Here is a 22,863-nt window from a genome sequence, read left to right on the forward strand (position 1 = left end):
TAACATAAAATATAGAGTTCTTTTCTCCTTCTGATTATATTTGTGAAGACTTTTGTCCCAGTCCAAGAACTCTGTCACACAGCAGCAGCTTGGGCACCCACAACTGCGTGTGAGAATTTCCTGCCGAACAGATAGTTAATGCTGTCAGCTCTGGCAGTGGTGGTTACCTAAATTGGCAGTGGTGATTACCTATGTTGAAATAGGGGAGCTTGTCTCCCCCGCAGAACAAAGACACCTAGCTGAATGCCCAAGGTGCACTGTAAGGTATTGCAGAACTCTTCTGAGGCTTTTCTCAGGAACAAACAGTACCATACAGGCCCTCTTGAGTCACAAGTAATCAATGTGAAGTGGGACCAGACCTATAGAACACCAGTTCCTGGGGAGAACTTCACACATCCTGGTGAAGATTATTTGTCCAATGAGGACTTTTAAGTGACTTTAATGATGCAAATGCCTGGACTGGAGAGCATCTTGGAACATCCGTTCTCCCTTCAAACATTAATTTTTAAAAATCAACAACAAATTAAGGCATGTTTGTGGGGGGTGCCAGTTCATTCCACCACATACCTCAAGGTTTGGAGAGTGTTTCTCTTTCTCTGCTCAAATTGCCACAGCCTCTTGCTTGGGGCTGAACATGGTCGTGTTGGGTTTCTGTTAGCTACCATTAAGCAAATCTTCATACGTCCTGTCTTCCCAGTAGAGTTTACAGACATGAAGGTGCCTCATGAAATTTTTGGACAGGGGATTCCCTGTGGGAAACCCCTTTCTTGGTAAAGAACAGAACTTATCAAGAGTACAAAAGACTCCACTGGTATAAAGATGAAAATGAAAAGATTTTAGGCCTGGACCTACTACTGCGGGTTTGGAAAGGGGGGGCAGGCACACTACCCTAAGAAGGACAATGAAAAAATCATTATAAATAAGGAACTTTGGGTGCAATCCAAAGGCACCCTTGGGCCGGTTTAAGTCCCTCCTTGGGAGTTGGTAAGGCCAGTGTGTAGATACATGCTGGCCTGCGGACGCTGACACAAGCCTCTGTGCCAATAGAGGCACCGAGCCTTGAGTCAGCGCAGTGGGGAGGAGGCAGGAGGAAGGCATTCCGAGGTGGGGGGAGGGTGGGTGGGGGGCAGCCCCAGTAGCGGGCGGGTGGGGTGGGCAGGTGGGCGGGGGTGGGAGAGCAGGAGGGATCCACTTATGCTGAATCCCAACCCCTGTTCCCAGGAAACTTGGAGCGGCTTCAAGCTGCTCCGCTCTCCTTGGACATGCGCCACCTCAGGAGGAGGCGCAAGTCCGATAGGGGCCAGGGTGCCTTACCCAGAGATAAGGGGAAATGTTTCCCCTTATCTCTGGCTAAGCCACTTTGAGCCCCTACCCCTCTTGGCTTGAATGTTCTAGTGCAGGATAGGATTGTGCCCTTTGTTGCTTTTTCTTATGTTTGACAATGCAGCAATTAATAATTGCTGGTGTACCATCCTTAAGATCTAGCTGAAGTTTGATCTTATGAATCACATAATGTTGGATCCTGGACAAAAGGACCTCCATTCTCTCCCCCCCCCCCCCACGCCTTGCCTATTTTCCTGCCAACTTGCTGGTCTGGAAAGGAAGATAATGGGGCAAGAACATCAGCTTTGCCCAGCACGGAAGAAAGAAAAGAAGGAACACCAGACATTTGTGCATGCACTTCTTCTTCCCTCTTTTTCCCTCCAGACAATGGGAGAAGCTACTGCTAGGGAGAAATGTCCTCACCTATACTCACCAAAGAGGGAAGTGTGCTCGCCAATGAGATGGGGGAAATTACACCCAGCTAGTAGCCATGAGAGATGCTTCCCCTTCCCTTTGGCCAAGAGGGCTATGAGAAAAGAGGAAGGATACAATCCTACCCTGTGCTGGAACAGGCAAGCCAAGAGGCTTGCGCTATATCCAGCGCAGGATAGGGGCCCAAGGCGGCTCAGCCAGAGGTAAGGGGAAACTTTCCCCCTTACCTCTGGGTATGATGCCCCTTGCCCCTATGAATCTCCTTGGACTTGCGCCACCTCCTGAGGTGCCCCAAGTTCGAGGAGAGCAGAGCGGCTTCATGCTACTCCGAACTCCCCTGGAACAAGGGTTGGGATGCAGCATAAGTGCTGGATCCCAGCCCCGCCTCCCACTCCCCACCCACCCACCCCTGGGGCCACCCTCCGCCTGCCCTCCATCTGCCCAGGAACACCTCCCACCTCCTCCCGCCTCCTCCCTGCCCACCCCAGAGGCTTGTGTCGGTCCAGGCAGGCCGACGCAAGCCTCGCTAAGGAAGCCGGCGCAGAGGCTTGTGTCAGCCTTTGCAGGCAGGCGTGCCTCCATGCGCTGGCCTGGCTTTCTCCCAAGGAGGCTCAAACATGCCTTATGGCACGTCTGCGACCCTCCTGGGCCAATGCAAGGGACTTGCGCCGACCCAAGGGCACCTCAGAATTGCGCTGAAAGTTTCATCTGAATCTCACACATATACCTCTTCCTTTCTCTGTTCTCCACTGGCCAGGTGGGTGAGGCTGGGCAACATCAGCCCATTCCAAGCTCATGGACTCCCCACCTCCCCGTTCTTTCTTGTCCTGGTAGGCTCAACCACTGGTGCCAGGCTTGAGCTTCTCAAGTTCATAAACATAAAAGCAACAGCATAGTATTTTCTGAGGAAATTGGCATTGGTGAATAATGAAATTAAAATATAGTTTTGGTAGTTGTATGACCCTTGAAAGATAACTGTTACAAAGCTGTTGAACAGATATGATAGAACTTCATACTCAACAAAAATTAGTATGCCTCTTACATACAACTGCAGTGTAGTTGTGGAAACAGCTAGTTTGGTACAGGCATACAACTCTTTTATTTGTGAAGTAAAATGGAAAATAGTGATTTATGCACAAGAGGAAAGTACAAGGTGATTATTTAAATAAAGCATTATCATCTACATTGAATTTCTTGACACACATCCACTTACACACAAGAACAACAGATTATAGAATTCAAATGTTTTTCTGAGTATTGCCTTAGCACTTGTAATACAGTAAAACAACCCATTTTGTATAACGGAAACAATGTTACATAATGACTTAAACCATTAAATACTAATGAAAATTAAGTATCTAGAATTTTGTTATTAAAAACCCAAATTATTAGAAATATGTTTTGTGCTGTATACGTTTATATCTGTATCCTCTTGCACCCAAATATTTATAGACAAACAGATTGATTCTTGGGATTATTTTACGCATTGAATCTCAGATGTAACTTGGAACTCCTGGGTTCACAAGATCTTCCATATAGGTTGTCTATAAGTGTTTTGCTTTGAGTACACTTGTAAGGTAATACTTTTCTAGGAACTGTTTCAGTTGTTTCTTTCTGGTGTATATCAATAATTCTACTGCAGAGACATAAAAGAGGAAGAATTTAGTTTTATTAAAATTTTGTGAATAATTATTGAAGAACTTTTGTGAACTTATATTACTAATCAATGACACGTCACAGTCAATTCTAGACTTCAAAGAGCTTAATTCCTCTTTTTCAACCTTCACTTACCATAGAACATTTGCATCCTGTTCCAATGGCCTCAGGGTGTCTACCCTCTTTGCTCTAAGGCAAACTCACCGCAGACACTCGCCCATAAGTCGACCCCACAGATAAGCCAAGGGCTGGCTTTGAGCCAACAATCATGGAATTGTCTATGATCCTCGGATAAGTCGGGGATTAAACTTATGGGCGTGTCTGACTATAGTTTTGTCTGATTTTACCCAAGGCCAGATCTTGAAAAATAACCTACTACTAATTGTTACCTAAGAACTGTAGTCTCTAATTTATTAAAAACATAGTAAAAGATCATAAGATACATTTTTATTCTTTTTTAAATTCTGGTCTTCACCACCTTTTTGTAAACACTATCAGAGTAAGTGCACTGTAAACTACATACCAGTAAATTCCCAACCTGGGAATTTTCCAGGATTTGATTCATGTGAATCAAATTCCCAACCTGGTATTCATGTACTCCCATGATTCCCAACCTGGTATTCATGTACTCCCAGGGACACTCAACAGGACCTTTAGGGGTACTTGAAAAAGAATGGAATAATGGCAGAAAAAGGCAGGTAGTGCTCCAGAATGCCTTGTAGGGCCAGCAAGGCAGGAAGCCAGTTGGCTGTGAAAGCCAATAGCTAGATTTTGGTCATCAATTCATCTATGAACCAGTGATTGAAAACCAGCACAGTATAAAAGCTGAAACATAATATGGAAAGTGATCAATCACCCAGAATTTCTCAGCACACTTCTGGTGCAAAACAGTGCAAAGGCAGAGTCTTCTGTTCCTCAAACAGATAAAAAGAGAAAACACTGTGATGATGTAAACACGAAGTCTGGACTTTCATATGGAGGAGATGAGGGCTTGTATTATTACAAAACATTTTGCTAATAGGAAGGGTACAATTTATGGAATGGGCTACCAAGGGATATGCAAGTGAAAAGGGTTGGGAACCACTACAGGAGATCCATGAATCAAATCCACCTTTAGGGTGGACATGAGGAGAATCATGAATCAAAGACACCTTTAAGGTGTCTGGTGTGTTAAGCCAGAAGCTCTACATTCAACATACAACTAATAACACATAACTGAGAGTGCAATTCAATTCACAGCAGAGAGATGAGATATTTGCAACCCTTTTTACTCAGAAGTAGACTCACTGCTTTCCATGGGTGTTATTCTGAAGTAATGGTGCACTGAATTGTAGCCTGGGAAGGAGGATCCCATCCTGGTGTTTCAAAAAACAGACCTGCTTTGCAAGCATTTGCAAAGCAGAACCAGGCTGCAGCAGAAGGAAAGAGAATAAAAGGTTAACTTTGGCTGGAATGTCCCAGGAAAGTAACTATAGCAACTAATGAGGTGCCTGTCTGGAGCTGAGCAACAGCTCAGCTGAGAAATGAAATTTTTCAGAGTTGAAAGGCTCTGCCCTCTTATTGATCACGATAAGGAGATAAGGTGAAGTGATAATTGGAGCTTGATTACTGGCAAAAATTTCATGTACTATATGTGACTATCTATATCTATTTGGTATATTCGAAATTCCAGTTCAGACTCTACCTTCCTAATTTAGTGGTACCCAAGCTGGTGGGTCGAAACCCACCAGCCAGGGAACCACTTGTCTCTTCCCCTTTAAGGGGTGGGGAGGGCGAAGGAAGCAACAGGATCCCCAGGATCCTAGGGAATGTAAGGGTTTTTTTTACCTACCTGCAGCCAGTGCTGCAGTCCTGGGGGGGTGGATCTGGAAGGTCCGGGGAAACCTCCACAGGGCTCTCCGCCCTTGCAAACATCTCAGAAAGGTAGGGCACTTCTGGTTTTGTTGCAAAAACCAGCAGCTCCTCTTATTTCACCTTTTATGGTATCGGTAGCACTTCTACTGGTCACTGTGATCCTTTTAGCTGGTGATTATGATACTTCATCTCTTCATTTCCCCTCTAAACAATGTACACCATCATATTGCATCATTCAATTGTAGGTTAATTTCAATTGTGGGTTACAACAATGATGGCTGGTGGTTACCAGAGATATCAATGCTCCGGTTGGCAGCTGACCACCACATTCCCCCTACCCACAACAGTGTGCAACTAAGGGGAGGCAAGGGGGTATATTACCGTGGGTGCCACACCTTGAGAGAGTGCCAACGTGCACCCCCAATGGCGGATCCCGAGATAGGCCTTCATTCTGAGGCCTCTAAGTGGCCTCCTGAGGCTCAAGGGAGTGTATGGGGAATGCCAAACATTTATGTGCCCCTAGCTGCAACACTTCCCCACAATTCCCCAAGAATGATATTTTGTAAACAGTTATCATTGTTTCAATGAGAATTGTGGTGGGCGGAGGAATTGTCAGGAGAACAATTGTTACCTTTCCTTTCATCCTCTTAAATTGTCAAAAATGTTCCTCTTCCCAGTTTTGTCAACAGCAAATAAGACAATGAATTTGGGAGAACTTTTTCTGTTCAGCCCTAACAATGGGCTTCACACTCATACATATGGGACTGACCGTGCACATACAATGGCATAAAAATCTTCTTGAGTTTTGCAGTGGGATGTGAACGTAGCCTGTGGAATATAACAGCCTATCCAATAGAATCATCTTCAGGTAACTGACCCTCTCATTCAGGGGATGACCAGGGCCTTGAACAAAAATACAGGTTTGCTTATTCTAATGTCACTGTAGCTTGCACTGAGGGGCATGACAAGCACAACACTGGCTCCCTGGTACCACAATTTGCAAATCAGAAGCAAATTTCAGGAATATGCAGTTCCTCTCTGCAGCAAATTCTCTCTGGAGCAAATTCTCTACCTCCCTAGGCAACGGAAATGAAGTATGATTCCTTTTAACCCAAGACCTGAAAAGCCTGGTAAGGTACAGGATTGGATTCTAGTTAAATGAGAATACTAGCTCATTTTAATTGTGGTTAATGTCTGTGTTGCAAATTGTTTTACCATGTGTAAACCACTACAGTGAAGAGAAATTTGCAAGGTGGTGGGGGAGGACAGATATACCTGAGATGGGCTTCCAATCTGTTAATCACCATTAGCAGTGAAACTAGTATTACATTTGTGGTGGTCCTCTATGTAGAAACTGGTAACAATTAAGTGAGTATCTTGATGGGAAGGCATAACCATTTGAAGGATGTATGTGAGTGTGCTTCCAACACCTGTTGGGCAGCTCAATCTTGCACAGGGCTGCAACGACACCAAAAATGGTTGCCAGTGCATACAGCACACGCCAGGCAGCTGCCACAGCCTCCGCAGTTGACGGAAACTTTCATCCCCTTCCCCCTGGTAAAGTGAGTAGCCCCACAAAAGGGCTACTCAATTCTACAATGACCCAAGGGTCGGCACACAACCATCATGGGGGACATCATATTCGATGACCACTGTGAGGCAGTGGGATTGATCCTTTCCCCCCCTGTACAATTTTCTAAGTAAAATTCTCCCAGCTGCTATATGTTTCATGGAGGAAAACCTTTGGGTACCCATTTGACATCTGAAAGATTCCTAAGGGGCAAAAAACAAATACTGTTTAAAAGTAGTTTCAGGAGGTGGAAGAGAGTTACAGCCCAATCCTTTAATGGGTCTATAGCTGCGAATGTCACAATCCACTGCCGTAGAGTTTGTTGCAATGGTACGAAAGCTCTTGCGTGCAATGGAGCCTCTGACAGAAATGGCCAGTGGTGCTGTGTGTGCACCAGACATGCTCAGGTGCTCTGCCTGCTCAGTTAAGGTGGTGGTGGCAGCAGCTCGTAGTTGGGAAGTGCGCTGGAGGGGATAGATCTTGGCAGGAAAGGCACATGCCAGATCCTATCCCTGATTTTCTAATCCACCCCATCTCCTTCCCCTCCTCAGGTTTATGGCAGTAAACAAAATTTTTACTTGGCTCTCACTGCTGTCTGATCACCCCCTCATCACAGCATGCAGCGCACACTCTGTCAGTGCTGTAGCCTGATGGAAGATGGTGAGGGATAGAATTGGACTGTTAAACAGGAAAATAGAACAGGGGGATGGTTAATCCTGCACTGCACCACCATTCCAATCTCCTGGCTGCTATTTTTAAAATCACAGATCTCCCATGTCACATCTAGTCTGACTTTGACACTAGGAAAATATACTAGGCACAGGCACAGCTTGAAATATGCATTGGGAAATTTCTTTAGATTCCCTTTACAGCCGAGAATTTGAGGGGTGCTGTGTAGAGCCAGTACACCAACTCTTAACCCGCCCCCCCAATGATTCCCTTTACATAGAGAGAATCATTAATTACATTGACTGTTCCTCATGGTCTGCTCAGGCTTCCTAGTTTCCTGTAAACATAAGTTGATGTCCAGTGAAAATTCTCACTAAGTCAGAAAATTCCCAAGCGGTTTGAGCCTGGGAAAGGAAGTTCATGTCCCTGTTCAAGAAACTATGTGTGTGAGAGGATTAAACTCATGCTTTATTGTATATGCTGCTGTTGCTATTTTTCCAGGCAAAGCCTGAACTTCGTAATGGAGAACTTGAAGCACTGTCACTGAATCTGATTTGGGAGTTTCTTGGGCCTTACAGCAGCATCATATCCATTCATTTTATTTTAATTTTTACAATTGTATTAAACGCATTTCATTATGATTTTAAGCGTTATAGTTTACAGCCACATTGTGCAGTTTACTGTACATATTCTAGCCATTTGAAAATGAGGTGTCAGGCAACGCTGCTCTAGCGCTGGCTCTGTGACAGCAGCACTGGTGCTAGGTGTAGCAAACAAGCTGTAAGGTGGTGCGGAAGTGTGTGTGTGGGGGGGGGGTGGTTGGAGGGCGGGGAAAGGACAGAATTGGGGGCGGGACTGACCCGGGAGGGGTTGGGACTGGTGGAGGCCTCCTCTGCTGAATCCTATTCTTCCTGGATTCAAAAGCCCGTCACAGGGCTTCTCAATTCTGCACCAGCGATTGAGCTGGCGCAGCTCTAAGAAGCCCCATGGAACGGCTAAGCTTTACTCAGGGTAAGGGGATGAATGTCCTCTTACTCTGAGGATACTTCTAGCCTGTTCAAATTCAGCATAGGATGCAGAGGTGGCTATCTGATCCACTGGTCCTGTGCTGCGGATTGGGCTATTAGTCTAACGATGTAACTCTAAAATAAAATAAAATAAATCCATATAAAATATTTCCAACTGGAATTCCACCTACTAGGGGCAGCTCAGCTATGAGTTAAGTTGAACCCCTTGCTTCAAGCAGTGGTTTGGGAGAGGCAGCAAACTTGCAAGGGGTGTTCTTCCACCTCCTTGACCGCCCACCTAGCTTCTCCATCTTCTCATGTGTTCAGAGATGAAGGGGGGCTTACATTTTCCAGCTCAGCCACTATTGCAATAATTTTATTCAGAATTCTCCTGAGCACTTGGGCAAAGATGCTCCTATGCTTCTTCCCCGAGGCTTCTTGTGAAGTGGTGGTGGTGGGGGGACAGGGATGGGGGGCGGGAGGAACAGGATATTTCCATCCTGGCACAAAAAAAGCGACAGAGGAGATGCTGGAAAAGGAGGCAATGATGATGAAGTGACTACTGAGGCAGTCTGTGTTGACTGGCTGGTGCGGGGGTGCTGGCACACAGGAGTGGGGTGTGAATACAACACAATAGAGCAGAAAGCTCTATTTCTTATTACAGAACAAAAGTGGGTTTATAATCTTTACCAAAGAATGAACAAGAATGTTCACTGTGTCAATTTTTTTTTGCAGTTATTATACACTCACACTTGTAGAGGACACAACGTTCTTGAAACTAAGTCTAGGTAATTAATAAGGAACCAACATAATTCCAGGTATTAAATTGTCCCTTGAGTATTCCTGACAGTTTTAAGGATTTTACTATCATATTTTCTTAATTAATGTATTAAAAACCCACTTTAGCAACAGGGAATAATGAACCTGACCAAAGGCAATGTGCTGTCAGAAGCATAATGCATTATTTTAGGTTATATTAAAAACATCTCAGTCTCTTTCAGGCTCTTGTTTGAGGCAGAAGCGAGAGTATTACATTAATTAGGCCATTTTAGTAAATGCCCAGTTTAGAATTTTTTCTATGCGATTGTTTAGCAGGGATTTGTTTTCCCCGTGTTAGAAAAGATCCTTCTGGAAATGTGTTTTCAGGTGTAATTGGTTAATGGGCAATGAATGATTTATTGTAATTCTAAAATGCTTTTACAGTGAAGCTACAAACGCAATTAAATAGGAAAAATGAAAGAAATTACAACACTGAATAACAGAGACCTTTAACTTTCTAGATGAAAATGGCTTTATAGCTATAAAATGTAATTGGTCCAAACTTTTCTTCAAATCCCAGCTACTCAGCTAAATCATATAAAACACAGGTGCTTGCAAATGTCCTGTGTAAATTCCTTTTTGTTCTGCATAATTTTTAGTCATCAAAGTTTATGATGGAAGTTAATCAATTAGCAGCCCAGTCCTATGCAGGACTGGGTTATTACACGGAAGCGTTTGTGACAGTGGACCAGAGTTCCTCTGTTGCAAAAATTGTCACCTAACAGCGTGGAGCTGTTTGTCACCAGCCATTTTGGGAGCACTGCTGCAAGAGACAGCAACACTCCCCTCTGTCACAAGCCCAGTTATTATTATTATTATTATACTTTATTTTTACCCCGCCTTTCTCCCCGAAGGGAATCAAGGCAGCTTACAAAACAAGGTTAAAACAAGTTAAAAACATAATTTAAAAGCAGATAAAAAAGCAGACTGTTGTGCCTTGTCAATAGTAAAAATCTGATGGTGTGCCTTCACCATTTTATTGCTTTGCCAGTGTGCCATGAGATGAAAAAGGTTGAGATCACTGCTTTAAGGGTACAAGATTATACACGTTTTTTAAGGAGCAAGTTGCATTAAACACAGTGAGACATTTCTGAGTAAACATGCATAGACTTGTGCTTGCAATCCTCGTATAGTGCATATACTTACTTGGGAGTAAATCTCATTACTTCTGAGTAGACATGCACATAGAATCTTATAGTTGGAAGGGATCTGCAAGATGTTCGAGACTAACCCCTTGACACTGTAGATTGTCCACAACTATAACTCGGCATGGGAAAGGTGGGATATAAATCTTTTAAATAACTTCCCCAAAAGATGGCTATCTACATGATAGTAATGTTAATCTCCAGACTGGATCTCTCCAGACTGGCAGAATGGGTAACAAAATGGCAGATGCGCTTCAATGTCAGTAAGTGTAAAGTCATGCACATTGGGGCAAAAAATCAAAACTTTAGATATAGGCTGATGGGTTCTGAGCTGTCTGTGACAGATCAGGAGAGAGATCTTGGGGTGGTGGTGGACGGGTCGATGAAAGTGTCGACCCAATGTGCGGCGGCAGTGAAGAAGGCCAATTCTATGCTTGGGATCATTAGGAAGGGTATTGAGAACAAAACGGCTAGTATTATAATGCCGTTGTACAAATCTATGGTAAGGCCACACCTGGAGTATTGTGTCCAGTTCTGGTCGCCGCATCTCAAAAAAGACATAGTGGAAATGGAAAAGGTGCAAAAGAGAGCAACTAAGATGATTACGGGGCTGGGGCACCTTCCTTATGAGGAAAGGCTACGGCGTTTGGGCCTCTTCAGCCTAGAAAAGAGACGCTTGAGGGGGGACATGATTGAGACATACAAAATTATGCAGGGAATGGACAGAGTGGATAGGGAAATGCTCTTTACACTCTCACATAATACCAGAACCAGGGGACATCCACTAAAATTGAGTGTTAGGCGGGTTAGGACAGACAAAAGAAAATATTTCTTTACTCAGCGTGTGGTCGGTCTGTGGAACTCCTTGCCACAGGATGTGGTGCTGGCGTCTAGCCTAGACGCCTTTAAAAGGGAATTGGACGAGTTTCTGGAGGAAAAATCCATTATGGGGTACAAGCCATGATGTGTATGCGCAACCTCCTGATTTTAGAAATGGGTTATGTCAGAATGCCAGATGCAAGGGAGGGCACCAGGATGAGGTCTCTCGTTATCTGGTGTGCTCCCTGGGGCATTTGGTGGGCCACTGTGAGATACAGGAAGCTGGACTAGATGGGCCTATGGCCTGATCCAGTGCGGCTGTTCTTATGTTCTTATGTTCTTAATATGCAAATTTTAAATTAGTGGTTAAAATGCCACTAATCAGCTCAAATTGACTAACTCTAAGGCAATGTGTGCTAATATTTGTGAAAGTAGATTTCTTTCGATAATTGTAAGCATGTCTGTGGGGTGGATATCAGCAGGTGCTCCTGGAATACCAAGAGCAATCAATCATGTCTTCCTGCTCACACTCAGTCACAAAACTACCCCATGTTTTGAGGTGGCTGTGGTTTTTATATATCACAACTTGTACCAGAAACTCTACATTATTGTGTACATGTGTAAAAATATTCCCGTATCCTGACCTCAGGAAGCAACTGTGCAAAGAACCATAGATCAAGTTTTGCAGGACTTTTTGTGCTACTGTTGCTTCTAGTGCTGACCTATATGAACTGCCTTAACCTAATAGGATTGTTCAGAAAATCAAGTCTAGTTAAGGGCAGTTAGACGGGTGTTCTGCCTTCTACTGTATGAAGGTGAGCAGACCCAACCAATGTCTTTCCCTGTGCCAAGGGGGCACCTACCATTCACAACTCTTTCTTGAGTGTGGGGGGGGGGATTATTGCTTCTGCTTAGGGTGTCCGCTGATGCTTATGTGTCTCCATACTCCTCTACACTCTCTTCATCTTCTCTTTTGTCTTCTTCTTTCACTGACATTTTTGCTACTGCTGCAGCTTCAGCCATTTTTCTTGTCCCCAGGCTCACCTGCTTTGCGCGTACTCCTTTCCTTTGACAGGTGTGACATTGCAGTGTGATGCAGGCACATAACTGGCTGGATTCTTTTGCCAGAGCACAGCACTCCAACTGAATAGGAACTATGTAGGAAGAGTTTTTGGTGCATTCCAAGGTCCCACCATCCATCCTCAGACTTGAAGATGATTGATAGGAGGCTCAGGAGAGTCTCAGGAGTAAGGGAGACCCTGGGAGGCCTTGAAAGGCTCCCAGATTGCTGTGGTTGGTCCACAGGAGATTAGCACCCCGACAGCATCTTGAGAGGGTTAGCAACTCAGACTCCAGCTATATTTGGAGTAACTGTATTTCCCAATGAACTATCTGAAAAAAGGAAGAGCCGGAGGGATTGGTAAGCAATATCTAGGACCAATTGAGAGTTTTCCTAGCACTCAAGCAGAGTCTTGCCTACTTGTAGGCTGTTCTTCAGCAACAAGACCTGTGTGTGGAAGGCTTTTGAATTTTAGGAAGTGTTTTTGGCACTGCAGTTTCTCTTTACTGACATTGTACCATTCATCCTAAACAGGCTGCTTTCCTCTTTGTTATCCTGCTATGTGTATTTGGTTTGTAAAAGCATTTTTAAATTCAAAAATAAACAGTTAAAATATTTCTTCAAATAAAATAGTTGTATTCATTTTTTAGAGTTGTATTGCGATCGACATTTGATTCCTGTTTTGCTCTGCATGAAGCAGATCTAAATTGATACAGAGTGTCTGAATCTGTTATTGAACCACTTTTTACACTTAGCATCTGAAATGGAAATTAATCTCTCAAACCTTGGCTGCTCCCAAAAGAACCAAGTGGGAGGTTCTTGCCAGTCTGGGCTGGGTGATGGAGATTTCAAGCTTTAAGAGCAGGTCAACTCCTTTAAGGAGGGGCTGAGCTTCCAGTGATCTCTCCATATGCCTGCCCCTTCCTGGTTGCCATAGCAATGGGCTGCTGGTGTTGTAAAATGGCATCCCTCCTCCCAGATACTTCATTCTAATTGCAAGGACAGGCCCCTGCTCCTAGCAACTTCTCCCAGGATGTTGTGACCCTTACACTCCAGTGTGACTTCTTGTGACTGCACTGCACTCCAGTGCAGGTTCGGAAGCGGCTGGAGGTCATCTTGGAGTGAGGAGATATTTTTCCCCTTACCTTGTGTTGAGCCACAGCTATCCCTATTGGGCTACCTGCTTTTTCACTGGTGCAAATCTAAGCAGCTTGTATAAGGCTGCTTGGGCCAGGGATGGGGATTAGGATTTGGCTGGCACTGCCACAGCTGATCCTGCCCCCTTCCTGGGCTAGATGTGCCTCCACTTCCACCCTCCTTTGCCCAAAAACACCCCATCCCGACCCCTGGAATGCTCTCCCACCACTTTATCCCACTCCCTGTGCCGGCCTGCCCTGGCCAGTGCAATCCTATTCCATCCGGGTGGCACAGGGGCTGGATCTGGCCCAACTGACTTCCGAGTTGGCGCAAATGTGCCTTATGGCATATCTGCATCACTCAGGTGTAGGTGCAGGGGACCTGCACCGGCTCAGATTGGTCTAAATTGTGCTGTTAATGAGATTTCTCTGTCTTATCACTGAGGATTTGAGGCACAAGGGCAAAGGCTGTGAATAGGAGCAAAGAGACCACGTGTGTGGTGAAATGTGTATGGCAAAATGTTTATGGAAGTGGACAAGTGAATCCAGGGGATCCGAGTCATCTAATAACAAGGATTTACTGTATTTTTTAAATGCTTTGAATTCCTGGTTGCAACTGTGCTTAGGGTGGGTTTATGGTCTGCCTGTGAGCCTTGACAGACCAGGTGAAAAGCAGTGCTGTAAAGAAAGCCGTTCAGAATTCTGTACTTGGACAGAGAAATCTAGAAAGGGTACAGTTTTTTTCCATAATAAACAAAGACTCTAAACTTTTAGATGTTTTCTCCTTGAAGTATGAAATGTGAAGCTTGAGTATCTGTTCAGTCAGTTGTTGGCAACCTTCAGTCTCGGAAGACTATGGTATCGCGCTCTGAATGGTGGTTCTGGAACAGCGTCTAGTGTGGCTGAAAAGGCCGATTCGGGAGTGACAATCCCTTCCACACTGGGAGCAAGTGCAGTCTGTCCCTGGTCTGTCTCCCTGGCTATGGGCCTTCCTTCTTTGCCTCTTAGCCTCAGACTGTTGGCCAAGTGTCTCTTCAAACTGGGAAAGGCCATGCCGCACAGCCTGCCTCCAAGCAGGCCGCTCAGAGGCCAGGGTTTCCCACTTGTTGAGGTCCACTCCTAAGGCCTTCAGATCCATCTTGCAGATGTCCTTGTATCACAGCTGTGGTCTACCTGCAGGGCGCTTTCCTTGCACAAGTTCTCCATAGAGGAGATCCTTTGGGATCCGGCCATCATCCATTCTCACGACATGACTGAGCCAATGCAGGCGTCTCTGTTTCAGCAGTGCATACATGCTAGGGATTCCAGCATGTTCCAGGACTGTGTTGTTTGGAACTTTGTCCTGCCAGGTGATGCCGAGAATGCGTCGGAGGCAGCACATGTGGAAAGCGTTCAGTTTCCTCTCCTGTTGTGAGTGAAGAGTCCATGACTCGCTGCAGTACAGAAGTGTACTCAGGACGCAAGCTCTGTAGACCTGGATCTTGGTATGTTCCTTCAGCTTCTTGTTGGACCAGACTCTCTTGTTTCTGTTCAGTCAATACACCAGCATTTAGCTCACAGAAACAGAGGCTGCACTCTCTTCTGAATTATTGTTGTGCATAACATGAACCTCTTCGGAACTGCATTTCTCCTGGGCAGACCATCATGTAGATTTTTTTGTTTTTGCTTTTTTTGCTTTTGCTTTTTTTGTTTTATACATGCCATGTTTTTGCTTTCTTGGGATGAATGGTAAATGTTCTGTGCTGGAAACACCATCATATAAGAAGAGGGAAGATTTGACTTTATACCAGCAATTATGCCACTTTTCTTCATGAATTATAATATACTGTTGCAATCTGGATGCTGTTTTATTTCCAAAAGTGCAACAGAAAAACAAAACAGTATTTTGTGCACTCAAAAAAAGAAAATTTTTGACATTTTTGTATTCAAGAGAAAGGCAAATGCTTTATGATTAAATTGCAAGAAGGACTCATAAAGCAATTCGGAATGTTTACATAACAGAATGGGAGACATCTCTGCATAATTTACCTAAAAACTCAAGCATATTTGCAGTAAAAATGCTTAGTGTATGTGAGTTTTACCATTTGATTAAATTGGAAAAGTAGATCTTTTTTTTTTCATTTACCACTTAACGTCCCCTGAGGAATGGAAGGGACCTGCCAGTTCTACTCTATAATTCATTGTTAACGGAATGTGCAAGGATTTGTGTCATAATAAATCAAAATGGTCCAAAATGGTCTTAATTAGAATAGACACTTTCATACTGATGCTATATCAAAGACACATCAAAACAATGATGCTCCCCAGTACTTGTAACAGCCTATTGTACTGAGCCATAGGAGAGTTTAGCACCCCCATTGCACTTGACATCCTCATCTGCAAAGGAAGGAACCCAGAGACCTGCCATTACTCATCCACCTGCCACCAGCTAGCTTGCTGGGTGCAGAGGTCCAACGTACCATGGCAGCTAAAATAGAGCTTTGCTCCTAGGGCCTCCAGCAACCCGGCAACGGCACTTTGGGCTTCTTACCATTCCTTATGGTCATTCCTCTTTAACTTAATAAGAATTATATTCTTACTGGTCTAGCATAACTAAGGGCGCAATCCTGACTGGCATTTATGCTGGTATAGGTGCCCCGGGAGGGTCGCAAATGTGCCGTAAAGCACATTTGTGCCTCCGTGGGCGGAAGCTGTGTCGGCGCAACCAGATGCGCCGACACACAGAGGCCAACAGAAGCCTCCACGGTGGCTTCCTTGCCTCCGCTTGTGCCAGCGCACCTGTGCCTACAAGAAGGTAGGCATGGGGGCGGCATGGAGGAGGTGGGAGGGAGGCATTTATGGGAGGGGGAAGGGCAGGTGATTGGCGGCCCCAGGGGCGGGCGCGTGGGGAGCCAGGGGCGGGGCTGGGACCCGGCAGTTAAGCCGGATCCCAACCCTCATCCCCAGGGAGAAGCTGCTCCGCTCTCCTTGGACTTGTGCCACCTCTGGAGGTGGTGCAGGTCCAAGGAGACCCATTGGGGCAAGCAGCCCTTACCCAGGGGTAAGGGGAAGAGCTTCCCCTTACCCCTGGCTGAGCCGCTGCAGCCAACGAACCTGCGTTGGATGCAGCGCAAGCCTCCTGGCTTGCCTGCTCCAGCGCAGGTTTGGATTGCGCCCTAACTGGACCTCACAGAATTCCCATGGGCTTCAGTGAGTCTGGGTTCCATTTCTGACAGGACTTCACCCAAAATGAACCTCCCCCAAACCACAGGACAATTCTCAGCCTGTGGAACTCAATGACTTCTCTAGAGCTGCCAAACCAGTCCCTCAATGTAGCTGAAAATAGCAAGCTGATGAAAATCTATCTAGCTATCACATAGTTCTAATAACATTTTCAAAACTTAAATTTTGGAATTTTAAATTAAATTTGAGTATTTATAGAATGTATCTCCAAACTACCGAATTACATCCTGAGAAGTGAAGAATCTCAGAATTCAGAATCACTAGGGCCACAATCCTACCCTGCACTAGAACAGGCAAGCCATGAGGCTTGCGCTGTATCCAGCACAGGATGGGGCCCAAGGCGGCTCAGCCAGAGGCAAGGAGAAACCTTTCCCCCTTACCTCTGGTAAGGTGTCTTTGCCCCATGGGTCTCCTTGGACTTGCACCATCTCTGAGCTCCCCAGGGTTGGCATCCAGCATAAGTGTGGAATCCCAGCCCCGTCTCCCGCTCCCCACCCACCCGCCCCCAGGGCTGCCCACCACCTGTCTTCCGCCCACCCAGGAATGCCTCCCTCCCTGCCCTCCCCAGAGGCTTGCATCAGCCCAGCTAGGCCGACGCAAGGCTCACTAAGGAAATCTGCATGGAGGCTTGTGTCAGCCTCCACAGGCCGGCGCACCTCCATGCACCACCCGGCTTCCTCCCAAGGAGGCGCAAACGTGCCTTACGGCACCTTGGGCACCTCTGGATTGTGCCCTAGGTTTCCTAACTGCCCCTCAGAAGTAGTCAGGCATTAAAGCTTGCAAGGCTTTCTGTTACAACAGCCGAGGTTGGAACTATTGCAACTTGAACTTGCATCAGACTCTTTGTTGTCTTTAGGAAACCATAGCCTAAGGTCACATAGTTAATGAGAATAACATAGGCCTGCTGTGCAGGGCCTAGGAGAGGGGAGTAAAGGGGGTAATTTGTACCCCGGCCCAGGGTCAGAAAGGGGACCCAGGAGTCAAAGGAGGGGGCCCAGAAAGTTCCTGGGATCTTCCATTTTCCTATCTCACCTGAACTCGCTGCCTGCGCATGATGTTGGGGGCTAAACTGCAGGCATGCAGTGGCAACCCTGCACACTGGGCTCAGGAATGCATCCATGACCCTCCTGAAAGCAGAGTCACATCTGGGAGGAAACTGGCATGCTACAGTAGGTCTTTGCCTTGTGGATCCAATAACCATGAAGGACTGTATAGGAGCTCAGGGACACCGTTGCAGGGCTGCAGCTGCTGCAGAAGTTTGTTTTGGTGCACACAGGGTACTGTCCATTCTAGTGTGACTGTAACTACAATGATGCTAATTTTCTGGAATGATTTGCTATACTTCAAAGGTTTTAGAGAGACTAAGGAGTGTGTTTGGTTTTCCATTTTACTTTATCTAGCTGCCAATCCCACATGGCTGGGTAGACCTGGGCTCTGCATCAAGAAGCCTGGTAGACCTGGGCTTCAAAGATTATTATGGCCGTCAACACCCTCCCCCTGCCTTATTTTGTCTCCCATTCTGCCTGCATCCATCGCCCTCCTCCCCCTTTGGGAAGGGGCCCAAAAGAAACTTGGTACCCCGATAAAATTCCTCTCAGAGGCCCTGCTGCTGTGACATCAAAACTGGTACAAATCGATGGTAAGGTCACACCTGGAGTATTGTGTCCAGTTCTGGTCGCCACATCTCAAAAAGGACATAGTGGAAATGGAAAAGGTGTGAAAGAGAGCGACTAAGATGATTACTGAGCTGGGGCACCTTCTTTATGAGGAAAGGCTACGACGTTTGGGCCTCTTCAGCCTAGAAAAGAGATGCCTGAGGGGGGACGTGATTGAGACATACAAAATTATGCATGGGAAGGATAAAGTGGATAGAGAGATGCTCTTTACACTCTCACAAAGCACCAGAACCAGGGGACATCCACTAAAATTGAGTGTTGGGAGGGTTAGGACAGACAAAAGAAAATATTTCTTGACTCAGCGTGTGGTCAGTCTGTGGAACTCCTTGTCTCAGGATGTGGTGACAACATCTGACCTGGATGCCTTTAAAAGGGGACTGGACAGGTTTCTGGAGGAAAAATCCATTATGGGTTACAAGCCATGATGTGTATGTGCCACCTCCTGATTTTAGAAATGGGCTATGTCAGAATGCCAGATGCAAGGGTGGGCACCAGGATGCAGGTCTCTTGTTATCTGGTGTGCTCCCTGGGGCACTTGGTGGGCCGCTGTGAGATACAAGAAGCTGGGCTAGATGGGCCTATGGCCTGATCCAGTGGGGCTGTTCTTATGTTCTTAAGATCTACCAATAACACTGAGAGATGGGGCAAGGGGAAAAAAAAGATTCAAGAGAAGTGAAGGTCTGTCAGGAAGATTTCAGTGACACTCTATGGATTTCTATGTTGATGGCTTCTTATCTAGCTTTTAACATTCAATCTCAAAATTTGCTCCAGTTCATGCTTGATGTTAAATGCACAGATATGGCATCATTCACTAGTACTGCTGTTGTATCCTCTGCCCCAGCTCATTTCAGCAGAATATGCAAGGGAACTTAAAAGATGGAATGTGCTCTTTGTTGAAATCATTTCTCAGACTAATCCTTTGTCATCCATATTGTTCATTTCCACAGTCGAGAGACATACAGAGTAGTAATAACTGGGTGTTCCTAAGAAGTATGGCTGCTATATTCCATAATTTTTATAGGCTGATCATATTGTGGGAGCATTCTTGTCCATAATAAGCAGAAAAAGGATTATGAATGGAGTTTGCTCATATTGTTTTGTGACAGCAGGATTGTGCATCTGAGTCAACAAATCAGCAGCGCCTTCCGTTTCAGAAATATTTCAGGGGAAAAAAGACTTCTGAAGGCAGCAAAAACTAAATCTAATGCATGATGTTATTTTGTTTGTTGTACTCAACTCTGCTGGCTTAAATTGCCATGTAGGATAATAAGGACTTTCAGGGCCCAATCCTATTCAACTTTCCAGTGCTGGTGCAGCTGGAATGTAGCCCTGAGGAAAATTTGTTCCCCTTACCTGTAGGAGCCATGACGTGTATGCGCAACCTCCTGATTTTAGAAATGGGTTATGTCAGAATGCCAGATGCAAGGGAGGGCACCAGGATGAGGTCTCTTGTTATCTGGTGTGCTCCCTGGGGCATTTGGTGGACCGCTGTGAGATACAGGAAGCTGGACTAGATGGGCCTATGGCCTGATCCAGTGGGGCTGTACTTATGTTCTTATGAGGCTTCTGTGACAGTTCCCCTACTGCAGGATGCAGCACATGCCTCATTGGCATGGCTGCACCAGTGCTGGAAAATTGGATAGGATCTGGCCCTATCACCAGGCTGGAGACAGACCTTAGTTTTATTAAATGCTGAAGGTGGTTGAGATGGGGCAAGACTTCCCATGCTATTTGCACATATGTATTTTTCTGCCCCACAGTTGCCACATGTCATACTGTCTTACTGGCTTTGAAACAGTGGAAAAACCTGCAAAGCCTGATTATCAGAAGCAATTATATGATGAGTGTACACTCCACCAGCTGTAATCTCTCTTCCAACTGCCTTTAACTCTGAAATTCTCATCTGACTCCAGCCTAAGCCTCCTGAGATGTCCTACTACTTTGATTGTTAGGCTGAATAGTGTTAGTGCATATTTTGAAAGACTGATTTATGTCACTGAGAGTATTTTGTGTCTTTCCTGCCCACAGTGGCCTTAAATTTCCAGACATCTGGAGTACAAATGGACCTTCTTAATGGAAAATTTATGGATAATGGCGGTTGTGGCTATCTACTAAAGCCAGAATTCCTAAGAAATATTGACACACAGTTTACTCCCTATAATACAACTGAAAACCATCAACCGGTTACACTTACAATAAAGGTCAGTTCATTTTGCTGCTTACATCCTCTTAGCTAATTTGGTCAACTACTTGCCTTTTGTAAGTATTTGCCAAGATGTTGTCCTCGTGTTTATTTCTCAAACTTTGAGTTAGCACTTCAAGTAACTTGTACATGACTACTCATTGGTATCATTTGTAGCAGCTGTTCCCTGTATTATTGCTTGCATATGGTTGCCATCCCTTACCTTATAAGTACATTTCTGAAGATGTGTAACACCTCTAAAAAGCTTTATGAGCTATGAATATGATTCTCTCCACAAGTACTAATGTGCTGTTTTAGGATGCAAAGGAGTGATTCACAAACTACTGTATTTTCATAGCTGTGGTCCTGCTGATACATTGCATTACATTGCATGTATTGCTGATACATGGATTACATTGCATCAGGACAAGCAGACTGTGAAATTTTCCTACTAGGTATATGAATGTGTTGATCTTAGGCAGATGAATTATAAAGTTAGTCAACTGTGAGAGGATATGCCTGCATTATTAAGTGTTAGGTGCTAATTAAAAATGTTCCTGTTTACTCCAGCCTTTGGCAGCATTTGTTTTGATTGACTACCTCTTTTGTACTTTCTGCATATTGGCTGTGGGTTCTTTTCTTTTCTTATTTGTGTGATTATTTTTAATTGCTTTAATGGCTTGTTTTAATCATGTTCTTAGATGTAAATATGTTAGAGTCAACCTCAGACATACACGCAAATGTGGACTTTTGACCCTTAAATAAACAAAGCCTTGAATGTTTGGTTGTTTTTTTTTAAAACAAATAGCATTGTGTATGTGCATGTGTGTGTATGTGTGTACAACATGGGCCGCAACTGTGGTGGAACAGTGAGCACTTAGCTTTGCTGTGGTTTCTAGTTGAATCACAACTTCCTCATACATGCTATTTATAGTTTTTAAAACTATACTTTTGTTAGCTTTCAAAAAAACCCTTCTTTAAAACTATAAAAAACCAGGGGGTGCACAATCATGCTAGAAACTGGACTGAAGGCTAAATGCTAAGTCCTCCTACCTCTCTGTCCCAGATAGTTTTGCATATGCTCCTCCAGCATTGTTTTGTAAAAAAAAAAAAAAATACAAACAGCATTTCTCAATGTTAGCCCCTCACTGTACCATGGAGGTCCCTGTACCATAGTGGTTCACCAGATTCCTAGTCCAAGCTCCGCCTGGAGAATTATGCCCCATTTAAGCTAATTAGCTACCCTTCTTTCCTCAAAAATGACCCTAGCTCTGCCCTGCAGCACTGCTGGACCCCACCACCAGGGTAACTTGCCTGTTCCACCTGCAGAGGTCCTCCTTCCTCCCCTCTCCTGCCAGCAGCTCCTCCCACCACTACAGCAGCACATTGGTCCTCCACAGATCTTGGGCATGGCAGCCAAACACTAATCTCGGTGTCTCCAGCTGTTTCTGCTTCAACAGCCTCCGAAGTCCATTCATACATCAGTCCATCAGCAGTTCCAGTAGGCACTTCCAGTAGGACAGTAGGTCTCAGTCCAAGCTTTCTTCCTACTACTACCCACACCCAACTCGCCCTTCATAAGGTGCTTTTATGCCTGAGGGCTCTATTGCCTCTAGTGGCTGCAGCTGTGCAGCACACTCCCTGCTGAATGCCCAGGCCTTAACCCTTAAAGGGGCCACTGCTGACACCACATCCTATCTCCTCACCAGATCTTCCTCGATTCCAATACACATGGTGATGATGTCATCACCAGTTAGTTCTACATTGGGAGGCCAGATGCGATGCACTGGTAAGAGGCTCAGGCCAGACAGGAGGGCTTTTTTGAGCACGCGAAAAGCATACGCTGGAGCTCTGTGCCAAGAGCCAAGCCTCCTATTGCTGCTTGTCATGTTGCATTGCTGTTCTCACTGCCAGGCAGCAGGGGTCTGGTGGTTCTACACATACCACCAGACACCACCTCAAGTACCAACGGTGGTACCAGCACCGCTGATTGATAAATGCTGTTCTAAGGTTTAGACGCAACAACAATCAAACAAGTCAGATCAACATAGCCGTCAAAGTCTGTGTATTCTGTTGTTGGATAAGTCAATTTCTTGGCTTGCTCATTCTTTGACTGGGTGTTTAGAGAGCAGCCTTGTGAAGTAGCTGGTGTGAGTTCTAGACCCTGTTTCTAGACCTGTAAACTCCTCTTTTGTCCATGCTATGGGTGCTTCTGGCCAGTCAAGCAAAGGGTGAGCTAGGCAACATTGCTTGGCTCTGTTTGAACCCATCTCACTTTGCTCCCAGCCAGTGT

At 45.2% G+C, this 22,863-nt stretch overlaps 1 protein-coding gene across 1 annotated transcript in view; it reads left to right on the forward strand.

Annotated features, from left to right (window-relative positions):
- LOC136657138 (1-phosphatidylinositol 4,5-bisphosphate phosphodiesterase zeta-1-like) overlaps positions 1-22,863 on the forward strand; it is a 60,746-nt gene that overhangs the window by 27,133 nt on the left and 10,750 nt on the right. Inside the window, exons 9-11 of the mRNA XM_066633788.1 lie at positions 615-770; positions 9,247-9,299; positions 20,417-20,589. Of these exons, the coding sequence (XP_066489885.1) occupies positions 615-770; positions 9,247-9,299; positions 20,417-20,589 (382 nt within the window). The remainder of the gene's footprint in view (positions 1-614; positions 771-9,246; positions 9,300-20,416; positions 20,590-22,863) is intronic.

This window comes from Tiliqua scincoides, chromosome 7 (genome assembly GCF_035046505.1).
Source record: "Tiliqua scincoides isolate rTilSci1 chromosome 7, rTilSci1.hap2, whole genome shotgun sequence".
In the NCBI taxonomy this organism is placed as follows: Eukaryota; Metazoa; Chordata; class Lepidosauria; order Squamata; family Scincidae; genus Tiliqua; species Tiliqua scincoides.